Here is a 23,434-nt window from a genome sequence, read left to right on the forward strand (position 1 = left end):
ATAATAATAATAATAATAATAATAATAATAATAATAATAATAATAATAATAATAATAATAATAATAATAATAATAATAATAATAATAATAATAATAATAATAATAATAATAATAATAATAATAATAATAATAATAATAATAATAATAATAATAATAATAATAATAATAATAATAATAATAATAATAATAATAATAATAATAATAATAATAATAATAATAATAATAATAATAATAATAATAATAATAATAATAATAATAATAATAATAATAATAATAATAATAATAATAATAATAATAATAATAATAATAATAATAATAATAATAATAATAATAATAATAATAATAATAATAATAATAATAATAATAATAATAATAATAATAATAATAATAATAATAATAATAATAATAATAATAATAATAATAATAATAATAATAATAATAATAATAATAATAATAATAATAATAATAATAATAATAATAATAATAATAATAATAATAATAATAATAATAATAATAATAATAATAATAATAATAATAATAATAATAATAATAATAATAATAATAATAATAATAATAATAATAATAATAATAATAATAATAATAATAATAATAATAATAATAATAATAATAATAATAATAATAATAATAATAATAATAATAATAATAATAATAATAATAATAATAATAATAATAATAATAATAATAATAATAATAATAATAATAATAATAATAATAATAATAATAATAATAATAATAATAATAATAATAATAATAATAATAATAATAATAATAATAATAATAATAATAATAATAATAATAATAATAATAATAATAATAATAATAATAATAATAATAATAATAATAATAATAATAATAATAATAATAATAATAATAATAATAATAATAATAATAATAATAATAATAATAATAATAATAATAATAATAATAATAATAATAATAATAATAATAATAATAATAATAATAATAATAATAATAATAATAATAATAATAATAATAATAATAATAATAATAATAATAATAATAATAATAATAATAATAATAATAATAATAATAATAATAATAATAATAATAATAATAATAATAATAATAATAATAATAATAATAATAATAATAATAATAATAATAATAATAATAATAATAATAATAATAATAATAATAATAATAATAATAATAATAATAATAATAATAATAATAATAATAATAATAATAATAATAATAATAATAATAATAATAATAATAATAATAATAATAATAATAATAATAATAATAATAATAATAATAATAATAATAATAATAATAATAATAATAATAATAATAATAATAATAATAATAATAATAATAATAATAATAATAATAATAATAATAATAATAATAATAATAATAATAATAATAATAATAATAATAATAATAATAATAATAATAATAATAATAATAATAATAATAATAATAATAATAATAATAATAATAATAATAATAATAATAATAATAATAATAATAATAATAATAATAATAATAATAATAATAATAATAATAATAATAATAATAATAATAATAATAATAATAATAATAATAATAATAATAATAATAATAATAATAATAATAATAATAATAATAATAATAATAATAATAATAATAATAATAATAATAATAATAATAATAATAATAATAATAATAATAATAATAATAATAATAATAATAATAATAATAATAATAATAATAATAATAATAATAATAATAATAATAATAATAATAATAATAATAATAATAATAATAATAATAATAATAATAATAATAATAATAATAATAATAATAATAATAATAATAATAATAATAATAATAATAATAATAATAATAATAATAATAATAATAATAATAATAATAATAATAATAATAATAATAATAATAATAATAATAATAATAATAATAATAATAATAATAATAATAATAATAATAATAATAATAATAATAATAATAATAATAATAATAATAATAATAATAATAATAATAATAATAATAATAATAATAATAATAATAATAATAATAATAATAATAATAATAATAATAATAATAATAATAATAATAATAATAATAATAATAATAATAATAATAATAATAATAATAATAATAATAATAATAATAATAATAATAATAATAATAATAATAATAATAATAATAATAATAATAATAATAATAATAATAATAATAATAATAATAATAATAATAATAATAATAATAATAATAATAATAATAATAATAATAATAATAATAATAATAATAATAATAATAATAATAATAATAATAATAATAATAATAATAATAATAATAATAATAATAATAATAATAATAATAATAATAATAATAATAATAATAATAATAATAATAATAATAATAATAATAATAATAATAATAATAATAATAATAATAATAATAATAATAATAATAATAATAATAATAATAATAATAATAATAATAATAATAATAATAATAATAATAATAATAATAATAATAATAATAATAATAATAATAATAATAATAATAATAATAATAATAATAATAATAATAATAATAATAATAATAATAATAATAATAATAATAATAATAATAATAATAATAATAATAATAATAATAATAATAATAATAATAATAATAATAATAATAATAATAATAATAATAATAATAATAATAATAATAATAATAATAATAATAATAATAATAATAATAATAATAATAATAATAATAATAATAATAATAATAATAATAATAATAATAATAATAATAATAATAATAATAATAATAATAATAATAATAATAATAATAATAATAATAATAATAATAATAATAATAATAATAATAATAATAATAATAATAATAATAATAATAATAATAATAATAATAATAATAATAATAATAATAATAATAATAATAATAATAATAATAATAATAATAATAATAATAATAATAATAATAATAATAATAATAATAATAATAATAATAATAATAATAATAACCAGTTTATATATAGCGCTTTTTACACCCAGAGGGCATCTCAAAGCACTTCCAACATTATTACCCCTAGTCACTTGGCCTTATTTCATTCCTTAAACCATCTCAGCTCCCTAGTGGGGAGTATGCAGCCTGTGCAACATTAATTTGCGCTACTCAGCTAAACCAATCACAAGAACCATCTCTGCCCTCACAGGTACCCATTTACCCCTGGGTGGAGAGAAGCAATTATAGTTAATTGTCTTGTTCAGGGACACAAGTGTCACGGCCGGGATTCGAACCCACACTCTGCTGAACAGAAGCACCAGAGCTTGAGTACATGCAAGTATGGCTACATGTAGAACTGAAAATTTATACCAGTTTAAGATAATTAATAATAATGGGGTGTCGTGGCCGAGCGGATAAGAGCACCGAACTCAAGCTCTGATGGTGTTTCTGTTCATCAGAGAGTGGGTTTGAATCCCGGTCGTGACACTTACGTCCCCGAGCAAGACACTTTACTATAATTGCTTCTCTTCACCCAGGGGTAAATGGGTACCTGTGAGGGCAGAGATGGTTCTTGTGGTTGGTTTAGCTTAGTGCGCTCAGATTTGGCAGCACAGGCTGAGATGGTTTAAGGAATGAAATGGCCCAGTGATCAGGGTAATAATATTGGAAGCGCTTTGAGACATGGTTTATAAAAGGCTATACAATAACCGAATATTATACTATTATAATAATAATTAATCTGAAGTTTTGGATTCATTTGATAAGCCATCTTTAAGACTTTTGATACCTTTTGTGAATCAAATTTTTGGCCAGGACATGAATCCATAGATGTATGTAATATAATTTACTTGTAGAAGTTTCAGCTTCATTAAGTTTTTGAGAAAAAAAGTGAAAATCACAGGGCAATGTTTTTAGAGTCGCGTAAATCCGTTGTAAATGCTACAATAATTTTTTTTTCCTGAGGCAACAATTATTTTTGTGACATTTCGTTTACTCAAAAACTACAGCACCTCAGCAAGTAATATTATAAAGGAACCGGTTGCCTTGGATCGGTCGAGTTGGTCTTTGAAAAGCGTTTGTAACCGTTTGTTATAAAATGCATATGGTTAGAAAGATGTTTTAAAAGTAGAATACAATGATCCACACAAATTTGCCTTGATATTGCGTGGTTTTCCTTTTACTTTATGAAGTAACATGGTCGGAAGATCTGGTCGTCAAACAAGCAAGGTATTTCATCTTATACATCTCGCTTAAAGCACTCTTTTGCGTTTTTATTTTTGCAAATTCCTTCAAAAACAATTTCCAAGAGTCATTCATTCACCATGTTATTCGTCCGTTCAATAAACGAGCGATACCATGTGCATTACTGACAACAGCGCCCTCTGTTATTCCATGGATTGTTGGAATGGTTCTTTGTGAAATCGTAAAGTCAGATAAACGGGCGTGTGGATTGATATGCGACACATGTTGGAGCTATCCCTAGCGCTAGGGCACAAAGGGCAACCTTATTTACCATTATGTAAGCATAAATATTCATGAAATCAAAACTCTGAAGTGAAAAAATGGAAACCCCCCCCCCAAAAAAAAAAAAAAACACCACCAATTTTTAGGCCTAAGTCATTTTCTTGGCGCGAATCAGGTCAACCATGAACTAATTTGACCTGTACTCGTGGCCTCAATACATACCTTGATTGGTGTACTTGATGACCGAGGTTCATATATTCTGATTTGACCGTCTTTGCAGACTGTGGCAATCTTGCTACCGTCAGCACTCCAAGCACCACTAAATATCTAGACATGGAAAAATCAAAACAAAACTGCAATGTTTACAACCAAAGGCACAGAATGGAATTAATCATCCGGGAGTGAAACTGTTTTGATACAGTAGCATTCCATTATTTAAGGGTGTTTACGAACTAGCACTAGGCTCAGTGATGACTTGCGTCTGTTCCAAGAGATGGTAATAATATACAAATATTGACTGGCAATGAGGTAACTTGTGTATACTGTCTATTCCCCCGGGGGACTTTGAGTGACCAGAAGAGGGACCTATTTCCTGAGGCTGAAGGCCGAGGGAAATAGGTCCCTTTTCTGGTCACTCACAGGCACTCGAAGACTAGTGCCCTGCGGACACTATTTCCGCAAAACATGCGCGCACAATCACTAGACTATATGGGTTTACTCCCCAGGACCGTGTTTCAGCCAACCAGAATACAGAACAAGCAAGAGATGTGTTACAAATAAAAATGGTTATATGTGATCATTATTATTATAGCCCCATGTAATGGTTTAGGTGCTGTGGCGCAAAATCCTGCCAATCAAACCAGGAACACTGAGGTGAACCCCATCTCTATAAATGCGTTGGGTTCAGCACAAACATTAGTTATGAAATGATTACCTGATCTGTGTGTCCTGTCAGTGAATGCTTCTCCTCTCCTGATGTTAGATCCCAGATCTTGATGGTCATGTCATAAGATGCCGACATCAAGATGTCTGCAGCTTGGGGATGAAACTTGACAAAATAAAGCTTCTCCCGATGACCTGCAAAAGAACAATTTTTTTATAATAATAGTACAATAACAATAACCAGTTTTCATATAGCGCCTTTCACACCTGGAGGGCGTCTCAAAGCACTTCACATTATTACCCCTGGTCACTGGGCCTTAATTCACTCCTTAAACCAACTCAGCTCCCTGGGGAGAATACAGCCTGTGCAACAAACATTATGTGCTACTCGGCTAAATCAATCACAAGAACCATCTCTGCCCTCACAGGTGCCGAATTCAAACTCTGATCAGCAGAGTGTGGGTTCGAATCCCCAGCTGTGACACCTGTGTCCTTCAGCAAGACACCTAACCATTGCTTCGTCTTTCGGATGGGTAGTAAAGCAGTTGGGCCCATGTGTTGTGTTACGCATGTCAGAGAACCTAGTGCACTTATTGAAAAGAGAAGGGGTTCGCATGGCCGCAGTGTTCTTGACTTGATTGACAGCAGATAGCTCCACAGCACCTTGTTAACCATTACATGGTGCTAAGGATTAAACAACTTTGTCCCACTTCCCTTGCAGTAAAAATACTTGGCGCTTTGTATCCTTTGGAAACAGTCACGTTATAAATACGGTTATTATTATTTATTGCTATTATTATTATTATTAATTTAATTAAGGAATAAAAGGGTAGCGACGAGTTGTTTAATGGCCGTTTAAAACAGGCAGGGTCGTTGCCTGGTGATAAAGGCCATGTGATAAAGGTCGTTGCCGTGTGATCGAAGGCTCGGGCCTTTATCACACGGCAACGACCCTGCAAGGTTTTAAACGGCCGTTAAAGAACGAGTCACTACTCTTTTATCCCCATTCATAAATGCCTTTGAAACTCTGTAAAACTTATCCGTTTCCGACATGCTTGAGCTCTGTATGTACGACGTCCGTGTGTTGCATTGTTATGACTGAGACGCCCAGTTTCCAGATCTGCTCGTGTGTGTTGTAGTCTTGGTGCAAGACATTCTCGTTTTCCTTTCACACACAGCGCGGCCAACTCAGCGACAGCGCCCACATCGCCCATAAAAAGAGGTGTCTTGCACCAAAAATAGTGTGTAGTATCTGACGCCATGTACAACCGGTTATAAACAGAGCTCCAGCTGGTCATTATCAACCGTTTAAACACCCCCACGTGACGCACTCTCCATCAATAGGAATAGCGAAACTGTCTGAGGTATTTATGAATTAAAATTTATGACCCACCTCTGAGTGTAAGAGAAGGTTCCGTCATAGCTTCAGTCCAACCTTCACTTGGTATATCCCATAAGAGTATTCTAGCATTGTCACATGCCACAGCAAGGCGGCAATTGTTAAAAGGATCCCAAGCAAAGTCCATTACACTGGAGCCATTCTGAACGGCCGGTAAATCTCTCTCTAGCTTACCAGATAGATTCAACTACAAGAAAATAAGACACAACTCAGTTATTTTCACACAATGTGATGGGCTCTGTGAAAATGAGTCACAACTCAGTTATTTTCACACAATGTGATGGGCTCTGTGAAAATGAGTCACAACTCAGTTATTTTCACACAATGTGATGGGCTCTGTGAAAACGAGTCACAACTCGGTTATTTTTACACAATATGTGATGGGCTCTGTGAAAATGAGTCACAAATCCGTTATTTTCACACACACACAATGTGATGGGCTCTGTGAAAATGAGTCACAACTCAGTTATTTTTACACAATGTAATGGGCTCTGTGAAAATGAGTCACAATTTGACATATTTAACACTCTTGTGTGATGTTCGGTTCACAAGTTATGATCTTTTGAAAAATTGATTGTGACGTAATCAGAAAATAACCCATACTGGGGAAACAGCCCATTTAAAAAAAAAACATCACCTATTGATGTCTAAGGGATGAACAAAAAGAACATGTTTAATTCATCTTTTCGATAAAAAACAAATTCTTTTTTTCAAGAAAATACAAAAATATAAAAACCCATACAATTTTTATTTTTTTAATTTTTTTTTTTCACCCTCCCATCACTTAACAGCCCTGTACTGGAAGCGACCCATTTTTTGTAGAGCCTGTCACACATATAAAGCTGCGAATGTAACGTGATATAGTTTGACTGATTCAATCTATTTTGAGATATAATTTATCAATGTTATTTTATCAATTAAATTCAAATGCAATTCAATTAAAATCCATGTATTCATATATTTGGTGTGCGGTAACACCATGTGTGTATCTACTTGCCAGGAAGATTTTGTTCTTTACAGAACTTGTCTTGCTTTATATTATACTACTGCAGAGTAGGTTTTTGGAATTCTGAAGACTTCTCAGTTCTTGATATGTCCTGCTTTTTAACTACTACCCGGATGGAAGTTAGAAAACGGTCTGGACTACTAACATGTACATGTACTTTAGCTGTTTAAGTGGATCATTATTGTTGTCACTTCTGCGGAGTGAGTTCTTAATTGGTCTCAACGTTTCAACTAGCTTGCTCTACATGTAGTTTGATTAACTACTACAGAGTTCTTAATTGGTCTCAACGTTTCAACGAGCTTGCTCTAGTTTGATTAACTACTACAGAGTTCTTAATTGGTCTCAACGTTTCAACTAGCTTGCTCTACTTTGATTAACTACTACAGAGTTCTTAATTGGTCTCAACGTTTCAACTAGCTTGCTCTAGTTTGATTAACTACTACAGAGTTTTTAATTGGTCTCAACAATTCAACTAGCTTGCTCTAGTTTGATTAACTACTACAGAGTTTTTAATTGGTCTCAACAATTCAACTAGCTTGCCCTAGTTTGATTAACTACTACAGAGTTTTTAATTGGTCTCAACGTTTCAACTAGCTTGCTCTAGTTTGATTAACTACTACAGAGTTCTTAATTGGTCTCAACGTTTCAACGAGCTTGCTCTAGTTTGATTAACTACTACAGAGTTCTTAATTGGTCTCAACGTTTCAACTAGCTTGCTCTACTTTGATTAACTACTACAGAGTTCTTAATTGGTCTCAACGTTTCAACTAGCTTGCTCTAGTTTGATTAACTACTACAGAGTTTTTAATTGGTCTCAACAATTCAACTAGCTTGCTCTACTTTGATTAACTACTACAGAGTTCTTAATTGGTCTCAACGTTTCAACTAGCTTGCTCTAGTTTGATTAACTACTACAGAGTTCTTAATTGGTCGCAACGTTTCAACCAGCTTGCTCTAGTTTGATTAACTACTACAGAGTTCTTAATTGGTCTCAACGTTTCAACCAGCTTGCTCTAGTTTGATTAAGGGAGCGTCTCAAAAGTCGGAACGGTAGGAACGTTCTTTTTGGATCGCAAGAGTATCCCCGCCGCTTTTGTCCGTTCCACAGGACCGGTCTTTTGGAACGCTCCACGTATACTTTGTCATGATGTTGCGATCCTGCGGGCATATGCCCGCGATCCATTGGATTGCGGGCATATGCCCGCAGGAACGTTCTTTTGCGCTAGGAACGTGCCCGACTTTTGAGACGCTCCCAAACTACTACAGAGTTCTTAATTGGTCTCAACGTTTCAACTAGCTTGCTCTAGTTTGATTAACTACTACAGAGTTCTTAATTGGTCTCAACGTTTTGAGTACATGTGTACATGTAGCTTGCTCTAGTTTGATTAACAAGTTTGATTTGAATATTGTCTGGTACAATGACTCGCATAGTCACAATGTACCGCTTACATTTGAACTCCTCAGACTATAGAGACAGTTGCTATGTCACATGGTTCAAGGCAAGCCTTTGCATGGCAGCCTCCAGATGAGCAAACCATGGTACCATTGTGCCATACACATCCATTCAGAATTGTGAATGGGTGTTCACTGTCTCTTACGTAACTACCTCAAAGATTACCCCTAATCAAAGAAACTGTCACGTTAGTCTAAGGAATTAAAATTTAAGTGGTTACTTGTAATCAATTTCAAACTTAGCGCCAAGCTTAGCGCCAAAATCTGCGCTAGAAGACTGAGGTTTGCAGGGCACTGCTATTGCCACCCTGAGCTTCCAGCCAGCAAGCTTGTGCTCTGGGAGCCCAAGCAAAGTCAAGCCCAAAGAGGTCGAGGCCATCTGACCTATGTCGATCTGCTGAAAAAGGACACTGGATTTGTGACAGCTGGGGAAGTATCCACATGCATGGAAGACAGGAAGACCTGGAGAAACCTCAGCCTTAATATCATCGACCGAGGACACCACTCGAAATAAAAGAATTTCAAACTTACATCTAGAAACGCAATAAGGCCTCCAGCTCCACCAAGTGGAATGGCTCCCCACTTGGAATTCACATGGAAGACATCACATTCTCCAAACACATTATTACTCAGGTTATGTAGGTTGATCATATGGGTACTTCTTGGCATTAAGCAGCTGTTCATGTGACGATACTTAGATGTGGATGGAGCTACAAACGGCTTGACTTTATATTCTTTCATCTTCTCCTAGAAACATATCAAGAAACAAATCAGTTTAATTCATTAATACATGTATGTAAGTTGACACTATTGGTAATTACTCAAAATAATTGTTAGCATACAAACTTATAGTGTAATTATTTGATAGTGTAATTATTGTGAGAAACGGCTCCCTCTGAAGTAACGTAGTTTTTGAGAAAGGTAAGTTCTCATTCAAATTATAAAAGATTTCAGACCTGAAGCCTTTATTAGGCATCTGAAAGCACACATATTTGTGCAACAAGGGTGTTTTTTCTTTCACTTCTCTCTTGCATCTTCGATGACCAATTGAGTAAAAATGTTTTGTTATGCATTTGTTGAGATACACCAACTGACCAAGTGAGAATACTGGTCTTTGACAATTACCGAAGGTGTCCAGTGCATTTAAACAACTATGTCTCAAAAAATTAATACATGGGACTCAAAATTTCTGAAATGTGTCAGTATTAAAGGCAGTGGACACTATTGGTAATTACTCAAAATAATTATCACCATAAAACCTTACTTGATTACGAGTAATGGGGAGAGGTTGATAGTATACAACATTGTTAGAAACGGTTCCCTCTGAAGTGACGTAGTTTTCGAGAAAGAAGTAATTTTCCACAAATTTGATTTCGAGACCTCAAGTTTAGAATTTGAGGTCTCGAAATCAAGCACCTGAAAGCACACAACTTTGTGTGACAAGGGTGTTTTTCTTTCATTATTATCTCGCAAAGTCGACGACCGGTTGAGCTCAAATTTTCACAGGTTTGTTATTTTATGCATATGTTGAGATACACCAACTGTGAAGACTAGTCTTTGACAATTACCAATAGTGTCCACTGTCTTTAAAACAATTCAAATGCATTCATAATTAAGGTGTACTCATCATGGTCGATGTGTACTAGACAAAGGAGAAAGTTGATTGAGAGAATTTATGATTTAGAAGTTGCTTAGCAGCTAAAATGTAAAGCAAGCTTCAGCCTTTTTGACGAAATGTTCAAACCTTCATCCGATTTAAAATGTATTTACCAACAAAACAAAGACAGTCATGGCACTATACAAAATAGGCTGGGACTACTACTTTAGCGTGTAGGAGCGTTATTAACTGCACTACCGCGGAGTCAGTTCTTAACTAACTTGCTCTAGTCATCGTCAGGAGACTATAAAGAGATAAGGAAGAAGTTAAATCTCCTGAACAATCCGATACATCTTACTCTGAGGTAGTAGAATATATAGTAGAATATAGCAAGACAGTTCTCCAAAGAACAAACTCTACCTGGCAAGTGTAGATACACACATGGTGTTACCGCAAACCAAATATATATTGTTGTTATAACTAAAGGGACTCAACTTGCCTCCAACCCCATTCATGTATTTCCACTTCACTGCTTATGTTTCACTTAGTTACCTGTTCATGTCTGTTGTGTTGTCATTTAGCCTTCGAGAAAGACTCTGCTAGGGTCGAAACGTCAGGCCATTAACTATTTTTTGCTTTTGTTGTTATAACTATTAAGATTTAACACTTACATCAGACTTAGCATCACCAGACTCCATTTTTGTTGATTTAGGGGTTTCAAGTGAAGATGTTTTAAGTTTGTTGGCTGCCTCAATCACATCATCGGACTGTTGGGGTGAGGAAGGCTATATCAAGAAATACAAACAGAAAATGCAAACCGAAACCCAATTAATAATTGTGTCACTTACATTGTTATAATATTGTATAAATTTTAGTTTTTTTGTTAGCATGGTATACTCAGTACTTTTCTAGAGTCCTGTGAAAAAAATTAAAAATAATAATAATTATACTCTTTATCCCCGAAGAACATTTCATATCTCTTTGGGCGATCTCTGTGGTCTAGTTGGTAAGACACTGCTCTAGAATTGCAAAGGTCGTGGGTTCGAATCCCACCCAAGTAATATGCCTGTGAAAGTACAGAGTATACAGTGCTAACACACATCAGTGTCGGGTAAAGTCAATATTAATATAATATTCTTTATCCCACTGCAAATTTAAAGACACTGGACACTTTTGGTAATTTTCAAAGACCCGTCTTCTCACTTGGTGTATCTCAACATATGCACAAAATAATAAACCTGTGAAAATTTGAACTCAACTGGTTGTCGAAGTTGCGAGAGAACAATGGACGAAAAACACCCTTGTAGCACAAAGTTGTGTGCTTTCAGATGATTGATTTAGAGACCTCAGCTGAGGTCTCGAAATCAATTCAAATATTTGAGTGAGAAATTACTTTCTCAAAAACTACGTCACTTCAGAGGGAGCCGTTTCTCACAATGTTTTATACTACCAACAGCTCTCCATTGCTTGTTACCAAGTAAGTTTTTATGCTAACAATTATTTTGAGTAATTACCAATTGTGTCCAGTGCCTTTAACATCTACACTTATAAGAGTAACTACCAACTGAGCTTTTTATCTAGCCCTATATTGGCGGTGTCCCTACTTTGTCAATGTCTTTGTAACTATAAATATAAATATGAATAGAAGACTTGCGGGTACAACCATGTGTAAAATCTCTTTTGAAGGAGTGGTGGCTCTGAAAAGAGTCGGTTTGGTCTCAACATTTCAAACAGTATACTCTGCTCGTCTATGCTTATATATGGTGCGTTCGATAAGCTTCCCTGGGTCAATCACGCAGTGCTCACTCGGGGAAGCCCCTGACAAGAGCTATTATAACGATCACACTTGCCCTCTTGTGGTGACATCATGCACCTCGAGTCACCCCCAAGTGACCTGTTACACAAGCAGGGCACTTGGGGCTAACCCAGTTGAGCCCCTGGAATGACGTCAAAGCTATTCGAACATACCGGGGGGCAGACCGGGGTCAACCCAGGGAAGCTAGACGAACGCACCCATAGTAAACAAAGTGAAAAAAAAAAAAAATCTTACTTTTTCAGATAGTGGTTTGTTTTTCTCAGTAGAAGCTACTAATGGTTCCTTGGAAGACACATCTCTTGTCTTGTCCCCTGAAGAGGAAATGGACACTGAAGAAGGACTGGGTTTCTTTGGGATCACTTTCCTCTTAGCAGGATCTAAACTAATCCTCAGTACCTGTATAAAAAATATATAAAAAGTAGAGGCAGAATCTTAAGTACCATATTGTCTGACTCTTTGGATAATAATAAAGGCAGCTCGGGCCTATATCGCATGGCCACAACCCTGCAAGGTTTTAAACGGCCGTTTAAGAATGAGTGACGACTCTTTTATACCTATTCATAAATGCCATTTTTGTTAAAAGGCGTATTAAAGTATGAAACTCTGTAAAACTTATCCACTTTCAGACGTCCTTCAGCTCTGTACGTGTGTTGCATTTTTATAACTGAGACAGTTTTCGGATATGCATTCGTGCGTATAGTAGTATGCATCTAAACATATCCAAAAACAACCGGTTATGAACAGCTCCAGCTGGTCATTATCAACCGTTTTAAACACGCACACGTGACGCGCTTTCCACCAATAAAAATAGCGAAACTTAAATAGTAAACTTGCAGGTACAACCATGTGTAAATCTCTTTTGAAGGAGTGTTTGCTCTGAAAAGAACAAGTGCAGTCTTAACATTTGTTCTTTTCAGAATTTGCTTAGAAAGTGGAGTTTACAAAGAAGCAACCATGTAGCTGTTAAATCACTGGTGCTGGCAGCGGTGATCATTGTCCATTGAAGCTGGGACGTTCTAACTCCTTCTGTGGCACTTTCTCTATGCTATGCTCAACTCTGTTAAGGAGAATGGACGAGAAAGTGTAGATTCGTGAATAGAATGCACCAGCCATAGAGTACATTGTATTCCTGAACCTACACTTTAGAGTCTATTCTCCGACTTAAACCATTTCCCCATTAGTTATGTAACAGTTCAATTAATTGGATTTCTCAATAGTAACAACACTATAGCTAGTCTATCTAATTAGAATACATTGTCAAACGACGATTGGTCACATTTTATAATAATTTTACAAAATATATAGGCATACTTTAGTGCTTGCCACATTCTCGAGTACAACGTCAGTTTGCTCAGCTAACAATAAATTGTGTTACTTAAGTAATTTTTTCTAAACTTGAAAATATTTTTGTAAATTGAAAGAAAACAAATTTATCTATGTTTTGTAGCACTTCATGCTATCTTTCAGTTTGGAAAGACAGTAATTTTCAAGTTGAACTATTTACTAAAGCTTGTAATGAATCTACACTCAACTGTAGATTATTTTACGAAATCTACAGTTAAAGGGTATATGTACTTTTTCCTAACAAAAAACACAATGTCCACAGATTTACATTAAACTTACACAGTTTGAAGATTATGATAGTAGAAAGTTTTCCTTGAAATTTTACTTACTGAGGTGCTGTAGTTTTTGAGAAATGAGTAAAAGTAATAATTTTCGTCTCAGTTTTAGCATGTAAAAACGTATAAAGCAGTTATGCTATGGTTTTGGTGTAATATCATAACTGGTTAAGGGGATTTTACATGCTCAAATAATTTTGGTCTCATGAGACCAAAATTATTTTGTGACTTGTTTTACTCATTTCTCAAAAACTACAAAACCTTAGTTGGTAATATTTAAAGGGAAGCTTTCCACTATCACCATCTTCAAACCCTGTAAGTTTAATGTAAATCTGTGGACATTTTGAAAAAGTACCCGAATCCTTTTTTAAGTGTAGATTCGTAAAAATAACCAACACTTTCAACAATAGAGTAACGTCCCAGAAATAGTTGACTACCTGTTCATTACCGCCTTGCAACCACTCCTCAGCAGACAATGCAGCTTCTCCTCCAGCAGTATCTGGAAATAACTCTCCATAGAAGTCTCGATGAGACTAGAAAAACACAAAGTCAAGTCAATTCAAGTCAATAATATACAAATCTATAGTAATCAGGGCCCAATTTCATAGAGCTGCTAAGCACAATAATTTGCTTAGCATGAAATTTTTTCCTTGATAAAAACAGGATTACCAACCAAATTTCCATGTGATTTTCAGGATAAACAAACAACAGCTGAATACCAGTAAAAAGCAATATGCAACACATGGAAATTTGGTTGGTAATCCTGTTTTTATCAAGGAAGAAATTTCATGCTAAGCAGATTGTTGTGCTAAGCATCTCTATGAAATTTGGCCCAGGGTCATAGAGCTTCTAAAGCACTAATAGTAGCTAAGCACATCAAAATTATGCTTACTACATGTACGATATGGTTACCAGCCAAACTACCATGTCGCATGTATAATTTGTGAATGGTATCCTGCTTTTTTTCTGCTTAGAGTAGTCGACTAATTTTAAGCAATATATTCTGCTTAAACGGACTTTGGTAATTGTCAAAGACCAGTCTTCTCACTTGTAGCTCAACATACGCATAAAAATAACAAACTTGTGAAAATTTGAACTCAATTGGTCGTTGAAGTTGTGAGAGAATAATGGAAGAAAAAACACCCTTGTGTTTAGATGAAATTTTTCTAAAACCAACGACATAGAAACACAAAGACGTACAAACAAGAATATGCTTCCACTGTGTACAGATGTACATGTACATGTATAGCACTCTATGATCATTGACCCCCATTATTGATAATAAACGATGGAAAAGTTCACATGTGTACACTATGCGCTGAACTCTAATGAGCTAGTCACACTGCAGCGATAACGGAAACATTAACGATCACATCGCAAAGAGAACGTATTCTTATGGTTAAATTGCTCTGAGCAGAATACGCTTATTCATCCAATCGAGGGTGTGCATTGTTAATGTGCTCGTTATTGTTTTTTGATATCGCTGCAATGTGACTGGCCCTTAAAGACAGTGGACACTATTGGTAATTACTCAAAATAATTATCATCATAAAACCTTTCTTGATTACGAGTAATGGGGAGAGGTTGATAGTATAAATTTTTGTGAGAAACAGCTCCCTCTGAAGTGACGTAGTTTTCGAGAAAGAAGTAATTTTCCACGAATTTGATTTCGAGACCTGAGGTCTCGAAATCAAGCATCAGAAAGCACACAACTTCGTGTGACAAGGGCTTTTTTCCTTTCATTATTATCTCGCAACTTTTAGGACCAATTGAGCTCAAATTTTCACAGGTTTGTTATTTTATGCATCCGTGAGAAACACCAAGTGAGAAGACTGGTCTTTGACATTCACCAATAGTGTCCACTGTCTTTAAGCCTTGCACGAGTGCACATTTCACCAATGATGGCGATCGATTAACAAACCATCAATTGTTTATTCTTACCTTTCTAGGCACTTCATAGGATATTGGAATCACAGCGTTCATAGTGAGTTGAAGTAATCGATTAACCTCACATGACATCACATCAACAGCTCGTTTAGGAATCATGGCAATTCCCTTCACCTGCTCGGGAACTTGTTGGGCAATTCCTGTGAACAAAAAATATCAAGGTGTTTGTTAACTCATATATCAATATAAAACACATGGGAAACTGACTTAAATTAGACTTTGAGGTTGAACAAAAAAAACTTGACTAGAGTGGGATTCGAACCAACGACCTCCGGATTAACGTGCCTGCGCTCTACCAACTGAGCTATCTAGCCCTATATTGGCGGTGTCCCTATTTTGTCAATACCTTTGTTTGGGGGTGCCAGTCAGAAGCCACACAACCGTTAACTGCCGTGTAGCCAGGGACCACACCCAATTTACGATACAACCTGGGAAGCGGCATCCAGGGGAACACCTTAAGGGAATGCAACTCCTAGCATGTCACTAGTTGCTTCATGTAATGTGTTACATTCAGACAAAATGACAGACAAAAATGGTATCTCAAACAATTGAAAAGTCATTGCATTCAATACCTACTATCTGACTATCTCATACATTTTCAATGTGCATTATTTTTGTTAATTTTACACCATTGTGATTAACAGTGCAGGGCCCAATTTCATGGCTCTGCTTACCATAAGCACAGAATCGGCGCTTACGGAAGCAGGAAATTCTGTGCTTACGGCAAGCGTGTTTCACGGGTTAGCGGCGAATTTTGGCATGTGCGCGTGTGTACTCCGCGTTACTAGGCATTCTACGCTTACAAGGCTAGCGCAGAAATTCGGCGCTAGCATGTCAAGCGGGGAATCGTGATCGTAAGCGCAGAATTCCGAATTCCGAGTCGGCGGCAAGCAGAGCCATGAAACTGGGCCGAGATGTTTACATGATTTGAGGCATTGCATGGTGAGATATCAATATATATTTGGTTTGCGGTAACACCATGTGTGTATCTACTTGCCAGGTAGAGTTTGTTCTTAGACAACTTTCTTTATCTTTATTCTACTACCATGGAGTAGATTTATCTGATTGTTCGGGAGACTGAAATTGGCTGAGACTACTACTTTAGCTTATAAATACATGTACATGTAGAATCGTTATTAACTGTGCACTACAGTGTAATGAGTTCTTAAATTGGTCTCAACGTTTCGACTAGCTTGGTCTAGTCATTGTCAGTAGTGCTGATGTGCAGGTGTCAGTTTATGACCAGTGGTATCCCTAAAAAGGAGCATTGCCGAGATAAATAAATGGGCTTGCCTTGTGTTATAAACGGCGTCTTTTCCTGGATCTCACAAAACCATATCCTTGTGTCTCCTATCCCGGCCAGGAATAACATCTTGGTATCAGGATCATACAGTGGGAGCATTATCCTATAATTAAATCACAAGAAAATAGAATTAGCTTTTGAAAACAACTTACCAACCAAAAGGATCTATGGTATATATATTTCTCTTTAGACTACAAGGGTCGAAACGTCAGGCCATTTACTATTTGTTATTATAACACACCTCTTGCTTTTTCTGTACTCTGGTTGGCTGAATCACATGTGATGAACTAATTATAGGCTAGTGATCGCGCGCGCGTTTTGCGGGAGTAGTACCAGAGCGGGTACTGTTCTTTGCAAATAGTGCCCGCGGTAACAGCGCCCTCTCTTGACTTGAACCGTGAAGAAACTACAAAATTCCTTTTTCTGTTCTATTTGACATTTTTAGACCGAGCTGTGCTATAAAACACGTACTGACTGGCATAATTCGGTAACTAGTGTACGTCTATTCCCCCTTGGGCCTGTGAGTGACCAGAAGAGGGGCCTATTTGCCTTCGGCCTCGGGAAATAGGTCGCTCTTCTAGTCACTCAAAGTCCCTCGTGGGAATAGACGTATACTAGTTACCTCGTTGCCAGTCAATATGTGTATACAATTAAATCTTTAAGGCACTGGACACTATTGGTAATAGTCAAAATAATTTTTAGCATAAAAACTTACTTGATAGTATAAAACATTGTGAGAAATGGCTGCCCTCTCAAGTAACATAGTTTTTGAGAAAGAAGTAATTTCTCACTTAAATATTAAAAGACTTCAGGCCTGAAGCCTTTTATTATGCGTCTGAAAGCACACAAATATGTGCAACAAGGGTGTTTTTTCTTTCATTATTCTCTTGCAGTTTCGATGACCAACCAAGTCCCAATTTCCACAGACGTGTTCTTGTATGCATGTTTGGATATACCAAGTGAGAACACTGTTCTTTGACAATTATGAAAGTTGTCCAGTGCCTTTAAAGACACTGGACACTATTGGTAATTGTCAAAGACTAGTCTTCTCACTTGGTGTATCTCAACATATGCATAAAATAACAAACCTGTAAAAATTTGAGCTTAATCGGTCGTCGAAGTTGCGAGTTATTAATGAAAGAAAAAAAACACCCTTGTCGCACCATGGTCACATTGTGTGCTTTCAGATGCTTGATTTTGAGACCTCAAATTCTAAATCTGAGGCCTCAAAATCAAATTCGTGGAAAATTACCTCTTTCTCGAAAACTATGTCACTTCAAAGGAAGCCGTTTCTCACAATGTTTTATACCACCAACCTCTCCCCATTACTCGTAATCAAGTAAGGTTTTATGATAATAATTATTTTGAGTAATTACCAATAGTGTCCACTGCCTTTAAGTCTCACCAGGGCCCAATTTCATAGAGCTGCTAAGCACAAAAATTTGCTTAGCATGAAGATTCTTCCTTGATAAAAACAGGATTACCCACCAAATTTCCACCTGATTTTCAGGATAAGCAAACAACAGCTGAATACCAGTAACAAGCAATATGCAACATATGGAAATTTGGTTGGTAATCTTGTTTTTATCAAGGAAGAAATTTCATGCTAAGCAAGTTTTTGTGCTTAGCGGCTCTATGAAATTGGGCCCAGTACATTTTATTCTACATCAAACTGAATTAAGCACCAGTTGGTCTCAATAACATTTCATAGTATGACAGTATTTTGTGTATGAAACGTGACTCAATGAAATTGAATATATTACCCAGTTGATCTATCGAAGTCTTGGGAAGCAACTGGTTTGACAAACTTGCGTTGATCCCAAATACACACTTCTCTGTCTCTTAACTGCAGGGAAACAAAATAACAAGGGTTAACCGGTACATGTTTTATATAAAGGGGATAAAATAGTAGTGACTCGTTCTTAAACGTCCGTTTAAAACCGGCAGGGTCACGACCCTGCAAGGTTTTAAACGGCCGTTTAAGAACAAGTCGCTACTCTTTTATTCCCATTCATAAATGCCCGTATGTTAACAAGCAAAATAATTTCACAATTATAGACAATCTGTGACACTGTTTCTTTTGCAAATTTTCGAAGTTTGTAAAATTGTCAACAACTTTTGTAAAAAATGTTTTGTGTGTGTTAGGTTGTGTATACGCAAGTGTACAATATAGACTACGCGCCATTATTAATGGCTATGAATTGCGTTCTGTGTAAGTAAAATTGGCGTTCATGAGTATTGCGCGCCAAACACGCAAAGCCAGCTGGTCTTAAACAGCTGTAGCTGTGTCTTTATCTGCTGTTTAAACACCCCACCTGAGGCGCTCACCACCAATAGGAATAGCGAAACTGTCTGGGGTATTTATGAATAATGTGTTAGGAGATTTATTAATTTTGAAGTACGCAAGATGATGGCCATATCAAATTACTATACCTCATACATATTCATGACCGAGAGTCAAATTCTCATTGGTCCATTCAACATAATGAATCCATTCAATGTTTAAAACGATTAAATTTGGGATGTGTAGGTGAGTGGGCCATAAAGCAATTTATAACAAAACATATTTGTTAACATTTACTGTTCTGATTTGCCCCTCGGACAGGGGCAAAACAATACTTACTTTACAGAAAGAGGATATTCTTTTGCTTTTATAACTTTGTTTGTTTGATTGTTTGTTTGTATGTTTTTTTGTGGTTTTGTTTTGTTTGGGGCAACTAATAAACAACAAACAGATTGAGTTATGAACTCGAAGAAAATTGACAGAATTTGTTCTTGTAAACCGGTGGTGATTATTTATGATGCCATCTTGCCTAGAACAATTTTACAAACTAAACAACTAGAGTTACTTATTTTGTTTGTGACCGACGACAGTTTCACACCCTATCCTTGGTGTATCATCAGGCCGACTGATGTTCTAGAGGCAAAAGGTTGGTGACCCGTTTTGGGGTCACTGTGCAAAATGGTGTTTCTGCAGAGTGTGGGTTTGAATCCCCAGCCGTGACACTTGTGTCCTTAAGCAAGACACTTAACTATTGCTTCGTCCTTCGGATGGGACGTAAAGCCATTGGTCCCATGTGATGAGTAACGCAGGTAAAGGAAGTCAGTGCACTTATCGAAGCAAGAAGGGGTTCGCCCAGGTGTTTCTGGCTGTGGCTGCTGTATGCCCCTTAGCACCTTGTAAACCCCTATAAGGTGCTAAATAATTGGGTCTCAAAATTCATCACTGCAATAACCTATCTTTCTGAAAGTTTGTATATACTCAGCGCCTTGAGTACCTTGTTTGGTAGATACGTGCGCTATAAGACTTTGATATTATTATATTATTATTAAAATAGTAAGTCCAGTTGTTTAGTTTATACAATTTGTCAATATTATAGTTCCCTAGATGACGGAAAATATTCATAAATATATCCTCTTACCTTGTTGAATCCAGAAGTCAGAATAAAGTCCGCGTCTCCGAGCCAACATACTCTGGTTTCTTTGTTACCACCGTGGCCATCAGTCTCCTTTAAAACAGTAATGTTTAAACACACAATGTAGGAACACCTTCTTAACCTTTTGATGCACAAGGCGGTCGCTAGCGACCACCAAAAACACTTCAAATTCCATAAATTAAAAACTACAACCCCCATGTTGAGCTTTCGTTTGTTGTTATGTTCAACAGGCCGTGATATTGAAAATTTTTGAGAAAAGCACAGTTGAACATGTTCTTTTTTCTAAATATCTGTGCACAAGAGGGTTAATATTTCAGTTTTTGTTCTTGGTATTTAGTTCTAAGCTTTGCAATTTACCATGGAACCGTTTATTCACAGTTTTTTCCTGAAGAGGTCCAATATTGGAAGCGAATAGAAACAAATTTTGACGTCACAGGGGTGTTTTCGCAGAAAATGTTTCGCAGGAGTTGATCACAGCTCAACTGTTGCGAATCATTCATTGCGAATTTGTGACGTCAAAATTTGTACTGTTTTGTTACTGTTTCTACTATTTATTTGTTGATTTACAAGGTAATATTTATGATTTTAGGCATTGCATGGTGAGGTATCAATATATATTTGGTTTGCGGTAACACCATGTGTGTATCTACTTGCCAGGTAGAGTTTGTTCTTTAGAGAACTGTCTTGCTAAATTCTACTACCGCTGATAGTAGATTCCTCGGATTGTTCAGGAGACTTCTCAGTTCTGAAAAGAACTGTCCTGCTCCTGACGATGACGAGAGCAAGCTAGTCAAAACGTTGAGACCAATTTAAGAACTCACTCCTCGGTAGTGTGGTTAATAACATTCTATAAGCTAAAGTAGTAGTCCAATCCAACTTTCTATACCTTCCGCCCGCGTAGTAGTTAAAAAGCAGCACAGTTCTTTTCAGAACTGAGAAGTCTCCCGAACAATCCGATAAATCTACTCCGTGGTAGTAGAATATAGAAAGACAGTTCTCTAAAGAACAAACTCTACCTGGCAAGTAGATACACACATGGTGTTACTGCAAACCAAATATATGTTACATGGTATTCTTTTTATGAAAGATGACTTACAAAGCAAACGCTGTTTGTCCGTGGGTCTAAGATTCTTAATTTCTTATCTTTGGCAGCGGTTGCTAGGGTACCACCATCTTGCCTCCAAGAAACACCTTGAATCTGCTGTGTGTGTACATTCATAGCTGCAAAGAAGAAAAAGATACATGTATACAGTTCAGTTAGTCAGGTAAAAGCAATAAAAACAAAAAAAGTCATGTTTGAAAAAACAACTACCCTGCAAGCCAGAACGTTTCTTGACATTCGACACACGTAGAACAGAGTCGGGTTTTTTTCACAAATAATTTTAGCCAGTTTTGTGCAATGTTGTGCTGCGGATACTCTGCCATATAGGTGGGAAAAACCAATGGGTGAAAACACTCATACACACTACAACCCCCCCCCCCAAAAAATTTCTACTCTTTCTGCTTTATATTTTTGAAAGGAGATTTAATCATTGTCGAGGAGGGTTGGGTAGACATATGGTCCAAGGTGCAAAAGCAACAGGCATGCACGCACACACAAATCACTTATCAAAAAGAGAAGGGGGTTCGCCCCGGTGTTCCTGGTTTGTTTGGCAGCATTATGCGCCACAGCACCTTGTAAACCATCACATGGTGCTACATGTATGTAAAAGGAGTAGGTCTCGTTATTCAAACGTAGTCCCACATACCTTGAAAGAAAACACTGTATAATAAAGCGCCTTGAGTGACGTATATACGCGGTATAAGAAGCCACTAGTATTATCATTATTAAGTAGGATTTAAAACTTTGCATGGTGGAAATACGATACAGAAAGGTTTGCGGTAACACCATGTAATGACTATCTCTAAATGAGTTGGGGTGGAGTTGAAACCAACAGTTCTTTTCAGAGCCAACCCAACTCATTTAGAGAGTCATTACATTGTGTTACCGCAAACTTTTCCGTATTATCATTAGGCCGAAAAAAGAAAAAAACATTGTTGGATTGCCCTATCCCAACCGCCAGTTTTTTTTTTTTTTTTTTTTTTGGGGGGGGGGGGGGTTTCTCTTTTCTTACTTCAGAATTTTGATTTCATGAATGTTTTACGCTTACAACACGGTAGATACGATTGCCCTTTGTTTAAAATATGACCATTTGTTTAAAATATTTGTTTTGGGCCGACTACTTACAGTCGACAATAAAATAATATCCATCGAAAATGCGCAACGGAGATAGATTTTCCCTCATCACACGCTAGGGATAGCGCGAGCCTGTGTCGCATATCAAACCACACGCCCATTTATCCGACGTCACGATTTCACAAGGAACCAGTCTAACAATCCATTGAACAACAGAGGGCGCTGTTGCCAGTAACGCCCATATATGGTATCGCTCGTTTATTGAATGAACAAAAAACATAGTGAATGAAATGACTTGTGGAAATTGTTTTTGAAGGAATTTGC

General features: G+C 33.7%; 1 protein-coding gene across 1 annotated transcript in view; it reads right to left on the bottom strand.

Annotated features, from left to right (window-relative positions):
• Window positions 1-23,434, bottom strand: part of LOC139936703 (coronin-7-like) — a 45,475-nt gene that overhangs the window by 14,884 nt on the left and 7,157 nt on the right. Inside the window, exons 6-17 of the mRNA XM_071931579.1 lie at window positions 22,031-22,155; window positions 20,920-21,006; window positions 19,261-19,343; window positions 17,488-17,600; window positions 16,189-16,334; window positions 14,685-14,780; window positions 12,863-13,024; window positions 11,484-11,597; window positions 9,747-9,962; window positions 6,752-6,944; window positions 5,411-5,553; window positions 4,699-4,803 (exon numbers count right to left, since the gene is read on the bottom strand). Of these exons, the coding sequence (XP_071787680.1) occupies window positions 4,699-4,803; window positions 5,411-5,553; window positions 6,752-6,944; window positions 9,747-9,962; window positions 11,484-11,597; window positions 12,863-13,024; window positions 14,685-14,780; window positions 16,189-16,334; window positions 17,488-17,600; window positions 19,261-19,343; window positions 20,920-21,006; window positions 22,031-22,155 (1,583 nt within the window). The remainder of the gene's footprint in view (window positions 1-4,698; window positions 4,804-5,410; window positions 5,554-6,751; window positions 6,945-9,746; window positions 9,963-11,483; window positions 11,598-12,862; window positions 13,025-14,684; window positions 14,781-16,188; window positions 16,335-17,487; window positions 17,601-19,260; window positions 19,344-20,919; window positions 21,007-22,030; window positions 22,156-23,434) is intronic.

The sequence above is a fragment of the Asterias amurensis genome, chromosome 4 (genome assembly GCF_032118995.1).
Source record: "Asterias amurensis chromosome 4, ASM3211899v1".
Lineage (NCBI taxonomy): Eukaryota > Metazoa > Echinodermata > Asteroidea > Forcipulatida > Asteriidae > Asterias > Asterias amurensis.